This window comes from Symphodus melops, assembly GCF_947650265.1.
Source record: "Symphodus melops genome assembly, chromosome: 3".
NCBI lineage: Eukaryota > Metazoa > Chordata > Actinopteri > Labriformes > Labridae > Symphodus > Symphodus melops.
The window spans coordinates 5,334,266-5,343,263 of record NC_136693.1 but is presented as its reverse complement, the minus strand read 5'-3'; the positions used below and the strand labels follow the sequence as shown (position 1 = coordinate 5,343,263).

Sequence of the window (8,998 nt, the reverse complement as noted above, 5' to 3'; positions counted from 1 at the left end):
TGGAATCAGCAGACAATAAAAACATCCAGAAAACAGCCAAGAGCACTGCTAAACAAGGCTGTAACTGTGCCGCCCTAAAAGACCAGCAGCACAGATTCACTAAACTTCTTTATTAATTTATTCAAAGTATGAAGGCAAAATAAACATTAACATAAAACTTTGCAGCCAACACCAAACATTTCGATCTGTCCCTTTCATACAGTTACAAACTAATCCCAGTACAATCAGCACTGTTCCCCCGTTCTTACATTTCTTTAACTTTAATTTAAACTGACGACAGAGCGAACTGGGCTTATTGTTGATGTTCACCTGGATAAGCTCAGCAGGTTCATTATGTCGGACAATGTACGGGAGAGGTTGTTGTCCAAGGACTTATGATGAATGTGTTGTTGGAAAATAAATATCGGATTACTTTGATACTACAGTTTTCCCACTTCATCATGTGCTTGCTTCTCGTTCAATAACTTTGTTTCACAAAGAAAAATAAAAAAATGACTTTTTTTAAATAAGACTAATTATGTAAAACAAACCATTTCTATTCTTGGATAAATAAAGGTTTCTTAAAATAAAAGTATCAGTATTTCTAATAAATAAAATACTTTCTCAGAACTTCGTACTGCTTCTTTAAATCAGGCGACAAACCTATTCTACCAACTACGCTGCTGACATTTCAAAGTTAAGATTTGACTTATGAGCTGCGACAGAACAAACTAAATTTCAACTTTGACACCAAGTTCAGGAATATCTAACACCATCAAGTTCAAATCCCTACCTTCCTGATCAAAGTCCCAGCTAATGTTGAGGCTCTATTTTTCCAAGTCTCTTTCATGACAAGTTTGGAGTGACAGTGTTCCTTATATCAAGTCTCAAGTTAAGTCGTCATGTAAAATATGGGGCTGTGACAGAAAGGAGTCGAACTGGCTCGACCAGAGACTGGGTACAGCAGGAGGCATGACAAAAGCTGCACGCTATGATGAGGACTTGGTGAAAACGGAGAATCTAAAAGGTAGGTTAAGGCAAACAATGCATTTCAAGGGGTATTTAAGTGTAAAAATAGTCAGATGAATAGAAAGAACAAAAGGAACTGTACAATGTTTCCCAGTGGTTTTGCTAGTTTAAAATGCATGACAGGTTTTAACTGCAGCTTCTGTCTGACACCTTAAGTAACACAATGATCTGTTAACAAAGACACAAAAACACACAAGTTAAATGTCTGGAATTTTTATTTATTGAAAGATGAAAATGTTATATATTCTGAGGAATGATGGTACAATGGTGTTTATAGTAAAACTGTGGTCCGCTCTTCCAAAAAGTGCTCACGGTCTCTACAAGTAATAACATGATCAATAGAAGTCTTTTTATTGTCACATTTTGTGTAAATGTTTGACGGTTTTGCACGACATCTCCTCAATCATTTTAGCTTTCTACGTTCGCTGAGGAAACAGTCAGCTCCTGACTGCGTGAGGAGAGGAGTCCTTTGAGGAGGACGGTCCCTGGAGTTTGGTCGCATGATGAGAGAGTGAAGGCCTTCTGGATCTCTGGACCTTCTCTCAGGTAGTTTTTAGGGTAAAAAAAGGGGCATCCTCCTGAATACTTGTTCTTCCTGTAAGTACCACCAGAGAGGCTAATTTTGTCCTTTACTTGCCGTTTTTCACGTTGACCATTTTCTCCTGTAGTTACAAAACAGAAAAAAGGAAACGTCAGCATATAAAGCTCAAAAGTCCTCGCCTTCATGATTCTAAACTAACAATGTGACATTAGTATGAACACACAAACACTCTTGCCAGAAAAAAAAAAGAAAAAAAAAAGTGAAGTTACGCAAAAGCTCTTTAAGTGGGGTGACGGTTCCCAAGTGGTTTGTTTCCCCCCCATAGAGGCTGAAGTCCTCCAAGTGGGCAACCGAGGTTCGAATCCGACCTGTTGCTCCTTTTCCATGTCATTCCCTGCTCTATCTCTCTCCCCGATTTCTGACTATCTACTGCCCTGCCTCTAAATAAAAGTAAACCTTTGGAAACAAATTCTTACTTTGATCATGGTCTCCAGCTTGATGGCGTCAGCAGCGAACTTGCGGATACCGTCAGACAGTTTCTCCACAGCCATGCGGTCCTCATTGTGCTCCCAGCGGAAAGCCTTCTCATCCATGTGGACCTTCTTCAGATCACAGGCCTTAGCTGCACACACATTTACGACAGGGTGAGGTAGAAATAAAAGCATGCAGGCTTTAGGTTCACAGGTTTTTCATCTTATTTGAAATGTCCAAACTGGCTGGTGTGTATACAATTGTGCAACTGCAGTTAGTCAGCCGCTAACGTGCAGCTATCCCCCCCCCCCAAAAAAAGAGAAGCTGTTCCAAAACAGATTAAAATAGACAGTAAAACGAAACCAATTTTGTGCATTCTGCAGGTGGGCCATGTGTGGAGGCTTGGGTGGGTATAGGACTAACCTATTACACATAAAGATTGTTTTAACCCTTCTTGTCAGCTCAGATGTCACCTGGGTGGTGCCAGTGGTTCCAATGTGAACACTAACGCAGACGATGTAAAGAGCTAAACAGCCCAGGGAGTTTATCCAGGATCACCAGCACTGTTATGTAAATGTTAAAAAGCACAACTTGGTGTCTCTGTGCTTTAGGTCTCTATTGTTTGAACAGTCAATGATTTGAATTCCATCTTGCTGCCTTTTACAATCATCTTCACGTTTGTTTAGCCCCTCCAGTGGTGAGTAATGACAAGTAACACCTAGAACCCCTTCAAAAACGTCACTCAATCCCCTCATGACACGGGAATACCATGAGACATTTTGATAGCTGGAGTCAGTGCATACACAGAAGCGCCAGAGCAGCTGCTTTCCCCTTTGTTTCACAGAATTTTACCTTTTTCCCCGTTGAGCATTTGTGCGACGACGCTGTGGTCCTCGCTGAGCTCTGCCAGCAGCCCAGGAGAGATGGTGAGCAGATCACAGCCTGCCAGGGCCTTCACCTGACCTGTGTTTCTGAAGGAGGCGCCCATCACCACCGTGCTGTAGCCAAACTTCTTATAGTAGTTGTAAATCTTTGTCACACTCAGCACACCTAGAGGGAGAGGATCAGTGTTGAGTGTGTTCAGCCTTTAACGGATGATGCATTAAAAACAATCTCTTCCTCTGCTACAAGTCCTGAAAAATGTTGATGTCAAAACTCCACTATACCTTTTAATCTCACAGTGAAACATTTACGTTAGAGTTCAGGACTTGTGTGTTTGTGTTGTGTTCTTAAAGTCACCAGCCATGTTTCACTCAGCTCCCTCTAGTGAACTAACTCAGGTAGCACTCTTTTCTTTTGTTTTTAATACAAGCCACATTCAAGCAGAGACCAGCATATTTACTGAACAAAACATTCATATTCTCTGTGAACATCTTCCTTTCTAATGTGTTTTTTTTTAATCTAATTGAAAGGACTGAATCACAGTAAGAAGCTTTAATGACATGAGGGGAAACTGAAATACCTGGGTCTTCGTGCGGCTCGTAGCTTTTGCGGTCTGTATTGTCTTTGTACCAGTCGAAGATGCGTCCAACGAAGGGTGATATAAGGGTTACCTTTGCTTCAGCGCAGGCCACGGCCTGAGCAAAGGAGAAGAGCAGGGTCATGTTGCAGTGAACGCCGTGCTTCTCCTCCAGCTCCCTGTGCAGAAAAACATTCAAATAATTTACCTCGAACACATCACAAACCGTCTCCTGTCTGTACAGTTGTTTTCCATTTCATCCAAAGTTTCCTCTAGATGGGAACAAGCCCCACTTAATGACTTCTTTCAGTCTTACTGGTTCATTAAAACTTCCCTTTAACTTGAATGTGTGGACGTTAAAGAACGTCCCTTTCAACTGGTTTCTCACACACACTCATCCACTGATATGTGTGTGATACGTGTTCAATATTCTCAAAGTTCATACAAGGAAAAAAAGAAAGAAAAGAGAAAAGATTTTTATGCACCCCCTTTTTTAAGTATGCCAGATGGAACCCTAAAAAAACAAAATGTACAAGTCAAGATCGAATCTGAAATATTTCAAATACCTTCCAGACTATGAGACCCCTCAGCATCATGGATCATGTAAGTAAGTGGAAGGAACATGGCTCACATCACACACTTACTTGCCAGCCTGGATTCCCTCCCATGTAGAGGAGAGCTTGATGAGCACACGATCCTTACTGATGCCTGCCTCTTCGTAGAGAGCGATGAGCTTCAAGGCCTTAGCAACCATTTCATCTTTATCGAAAGACAGCCTGTCAGGTGGAGACAAACAAACAACCAGCGTTTCAATGTTTAGGAAAGAATGGAAAATATCTGGTTTTTAAATTTCAGAAACTTTTAAACATTTACTGGGTAGGGCTGCACCTCCTGATTTTTTATTTTATTTTTTTTTTACATTACATCGTTAGTATATATCCAGTTTTTCATGCCAGGTTTATGACATACTGAATAACTTAGCCTCTGAAATCTTGGTTTACCAGTCTAGTCTCATGAGTGACGGTGAAGGTTCTGCATGTGCACGTGTGGTTTTGAGGTGTTCCAGACAGTAAACGTTTCCTCTCATAATTTGCACCTACTGACATGCTGTTTGCTCATACCTGGCGTCTACCTCAGTGGAGACTCTGCCTGGGACCTTCTTCAGGATCTCCAGACCGAAACTCACAAACAGCTTGTCCATGGTGTTGGCTACCTGCTCCTCCTCAGTTCTGAGCAGCGAAAGAAGAAAACATTATGAAGCCAGCTCAGCTAATGCCAAAAATACATAGAATATCAATCTTTAAGAACAATAACTTTGTCTAGTTGTTTTGTGTTCGACACGTTCAGTTAAAAGCAGAAGTTTCCTAACAACAAATAAATGACACAGGCCACAGTTTTCAGGTTCCAGAAGAGAAGAATTTAAACATTTGCAAATGAAGAAACTTTGTCAACCTCTTTAACACCTTTCGTTGCCGTTCTTTAAATAAACTTCTGCTTCCAGTCCGTCTACATTAAGGAATGATCTGACAGCTGCCACAACAAAAAGGTGTTTGGATTATCTCTCGGGAATCTCTTACCCTCCTTTGGCGATGCCGTATTTGATGGCCTGATCCACCTGGAGCTGGTAGGCAGGCATCTTGGCAGCAGCCAGGATGAGAGATGGGTTTGTGGTGGCATCCTGAGGCTTATACTCATCGATGGCTAAAAGACGGGAAGAAGACAGACTGAGTAAATAACATGTCACTGAACAGTTTCTTAGATATAACTCTCAAATATATGAAACAACATCCACAGACCCAGGCTATGAGAGAGGAAGAGATCCTCTTCATTTACAACTAGAATACAATATACTATTTCTTCAAGGCTTTTGACTGAATACCAACCACCAACTGGTTAATTATTTTTTCTCTGAGATTCACCTGAGAAAAACCAAAGGTATGTTTCAGCTTCAAACTGATACGGGCAGGTCTTGTGCCTGCAGCAGCCGAGGAGCCTGGGCCAGCTCGAGGTGAGGGCGGAGTGGTGGTGTGGGTGCTCTCACCCTTTATGGACACAGACGGTCTGTTTGCTGCCAGGAGTTTCTAAGATGCCAGTTGCTTCTAAGAAAATGGCTGTATGTGTTGTAGACAGAGCCCTGTATCTTCAGTGGGCGTGGCCTGCGGTGCAGTGCATTCTTGGAGTTGTTGTCTTTTCTTCCACATGAGCCAAAAATACACTTTGTCTTTTCTCAGTCAAGAAGGAACCACGCATTTAATATTTCTACAACATACATGACCCAACCTAAACAGACTCATGTATCAACAGGTGAAGTATCCCTTTAAATAATTCTACTTTACATCAACACTTTTGTTTGTTAAATCATTATTTAATTCAGATCAGTATAAACGCAGACTAATAGGACTTTTCTATAATCCTTTTAGCAAAAATAAAAAAAGGCACCAAAGATTTTCAATTAACCGATAAAACAACAACTGTCCCTCTCTCCTTCCCGAGGACCCCTGCTCTAAAGTGTCTACATGGACATGAGTCAAAAATTCAAGAAGAACCGGACAGAGCGGTTTAAACTGACTTCTCTAAATGAGATATAAATCAAGATCTGTGTTCTCTTTCACTTACGTTAAAGAAGTCTCCGTTAAGGAAAACACTGACATGGTGAAACTGCACGACTGCTGCTGTAAGGTTAGAAAACAGCGCCCCCTGCTGTATAACTATACCATGACACCATTTACAAAACTGCTCAGTCAGAGGAGGCAGGCGTTTGTAAAGCCTTTTAATGACGAGTCAAAGACGACGATTACTGACCTCCACCTTGAACTGGCTGCAGTTTACAAAGATTCTACATTATTTATTCCTAAAGGTTGGTTTAACGCTTCTGGGAATTCTTAAGCCGCATATTTGTTCCAAAAAAGAAGACAACTGCTGATGCTACAACTTATGCATTTGAAATTAATGCACAGAGAAAAAACTAAGTGGCCTCCAACAAAAAAGTTCTCTCTCTTTAGTAAAGTGCATGATAAGCTTTTCCATGCACAAACTTATTAGTGTGATTATGGCACATAATGTTCTGATTATTGGCCCAAAAGCTAAATAATCTAGGATCAGCAGAAACAAGTTACGATGCCTGTCACATTTATTCGTCTGCAGTGCCGTGTATGGAAAGCATCCTGCAGCAGTTTACTGTGCTTTTAATGACATTACTAGAGCAGCCCAGTCCAATCTCTGCTGTCAGCTATTCAGTCCAGGAACAAAGCCCGCTTCTGTTTCCTCTGACCCCCCAAAAAAGAAGCATCATCCATTGTGCAGGTTAGGGGGCTTGGACTGGATATTTGTGAAAACAGTTCAAGAACACACCGCTTATGATTGTCGTTACTGCTGCTTCCAAAAAAAAAACAAAAAAAAAACTATACATCATCACTCGAGCTGGTAATTTATAAGTGGGCAATTAATTTCCAATATTTACAGAAACATAACTGCACTATTATTGCAAATAAGCCACATTCAGTAAAGTAGATCTGGTGATTTATGTTTGTAGCTGCAGTCACAGCTCAAGGTTCATGTCCAGAGGGATGTATAATTAACAAGACATAACAAAAAGAGCTGCTTTTCACATTACTCTTTTTTTTTTGTCTCTTTGCGGTGCTGTGTAAAGATAAATGCATTTATGAATACTTAACTCACAAATAAAAGTCAGTAATTCACTCGTCCCTGCAGTCTCAGCACTGCCTGAATCTGGATGTAATATGATCTTAGTTTTTTGTCTCTAAAACTGGAAACAAACCTCAGGATGGTCTACTTGTTATCATTGTTTAGTGTCTGTTCTCTTTGCTGTAAAAATGCTGCCTTGTAAACCCGTGTTAGGCCGGGCATATTGTTTATGCATGACACAGTAATCTAATCAGTATCTAATATCCTGTAATCTGACAACAGATGTTGCACAACATCCCTCATCTCACAAAAACCTTTAGACTATCAATAACTGTGAGCATGACTTCAGGTCAACAAGGAGCCGAGGTGAACAAGTTCCCAGTCAGCCTCCTTCATGACTTTCAAGCTTTCCTGCATACCACTTTTTTTCCCTCCCCAGCTGTGGCAAGGCTGTGCTGTTACACCATGTTTGACCAAGTTGTTGCATTAGTTATGTGAAACACGAGCGGTTTTAACATGTCTAAACTTGCAGGCTGTGAAACCTCAGAAATCTTACAACATTCAAACACCGAGATTACAAAAACCAGAAGAACGGGCACTTTTTAAAACAGACACTTTGAAAAAAAGGGAAGTTAATGGCTGTGTAAATCTTTAGAAACCAATCTTTCTATTACTACCTTTTTTTCTTTTACAGAGAATACATCATCAGCGTGCATCTCTTTATTTCTCTGTGAGGTACTCTGTTAAATTGTTAAGCAAAGTGCAGTAATAGTCTCTACATTACGGTATATGAAAGCATCCAAGTGTAACACCATCATCAGCTTACACAGTGACCTCTGGCTGCAGGACTCACAGACCAGTTCTGTCATGTCATCCTGACTCTGCAATCCTCAGAAGAGGAACCAACTGGTTTTTCATCACTAAGTACCACAGTGTTATAACTCACAGTTCCTCATTCTGACAAAACTTTCACTCACTGTGTACATTGAGGAGGAAACGAGGAAGGAAAAACCCCCACTAAAGTTATACATTGTAGTGCAGTGTCAACTCAACAGTGTGCAGCACATAGCTTTCCTTTTAAACCACATTTTACCACAACAATAACACCTTTAACAAGTGCAGGATAAACCAAACTTTAAGTTCAAGAAACAGAGAAACACAAGCACGCTCATCTGAATAAGCAAATACGTCATGTTTGTTAGTTAGCATAGTTTGCTCAGGTGGTGCTGGGTTAACGTAAAGTAGCGTTACTAAATTAGGTAACGATAATAACACGTAATCGGATTACTATAATCTTCAGAGGTGTAAAACGTTTGATAGGAGGCAATCTTTCGTTTGCAGATCTGTCTAAAAGAGATGATGCTAAACTAACACATCACGCCCACTGACTGTGTGATATCGGCACAGCGGTCATTCACATTAAAGCTGGATACTTCCCGGTCACAAAGGTAGCATGCTAACATGCTAACCCGTAGCACGAGAGCGGTTTTTTCCCCACGTTACCGTTAAAATCTCCCGTATCTGCCACAACCACGGTGTGTTTCTTCAGCTGGTTGAGCGCTGACTCCATTTTTCGCCGCTTGTCTGGTGACCCTGAGGACATGATGAGAGGAAACAGGAGCCCTTTTATACACAGAAAACACGTGAGAGCAGGCGGACTAGTTGTCAGAGACGCGGGAGCGCGCAGCAAAGAAGGAAGGAGAGACAGGGGCGCGCGGTACACAAACGAACCCTTTTTATAAGGAAGGAGGCGCGTGCGGTAAAAAGTATGGACGAGGAAAAGAAACACTTGTTATTTAATATCATAGACTGTTTTAATATTAAGGAAATCACTCATATGACATCACACATGAAATGACACGAGACAAATATTA

At 41.0% G+C, this 8,998-nt stretch overlaps 1 protein-coding gene across 1 annotated transcript; it reads right to left on the bottom strand.

Annotated features, from left to right (window-relative positions):
* Positions 1-1,212: 1,212 nt before the first annotated feature.
* taldo1 (transaldolase 1) lies at positions 1,213-8,750 on the bottom strand. The gene is made up of 8 exons (XM_079339047.1): positions 8,628-8,750; positions 5,057-5,180; positions 4,601-4,708; positions 4,124-4,255; positions 3,483-3,658; positions 2,873-3,070; positions 2,026-2,171; positions 1,213-1,670 (listed from the first exon to the last, which is right to left on the bottom strand). Exons 1-8 carry the CDS (start codon positions 8,725-8,727, stop codon positions 1,638-1,640), a joined length of 1,017 nt encoding a protein of 338 aa, XP_079195173.1. The 5' UTR covers positions 8,728-8,750; the 3' UTR covers positions 1,213-1,637.
* Between the last annotated feature and the right edge of the window lie 248 nt (positions 8,751-8,998).

What these genes read in the sequence shown, in the direction of transcription:
- taldo1 (XM_079339047.1), bottom strand. Translation starts at nt 8,727, where the DNA reads ATGTCCTCAGGGTCACCAGACAAGCGGCGAAAAATGGAGTCAGCGCTC. An exon ending in GAGGGAATCCAGGCTGGCAA is followed by an intron (nt 3,659 to 4,123) that starts GTAAGTGTGTGA and finishes TTTTCTGCACAG; the next exon opens with GGAGCTGGAGGAGAAGCACG. An exon ending in CGAGCCGCACGAAGACCCAG is followed by an intron (nt 3,071 to 3,482) that starts GTATTTCAGTTT and finishes CTCTCCCTCTAG; the next exon opens with GTGTGCTGAGTGTGACAAAG.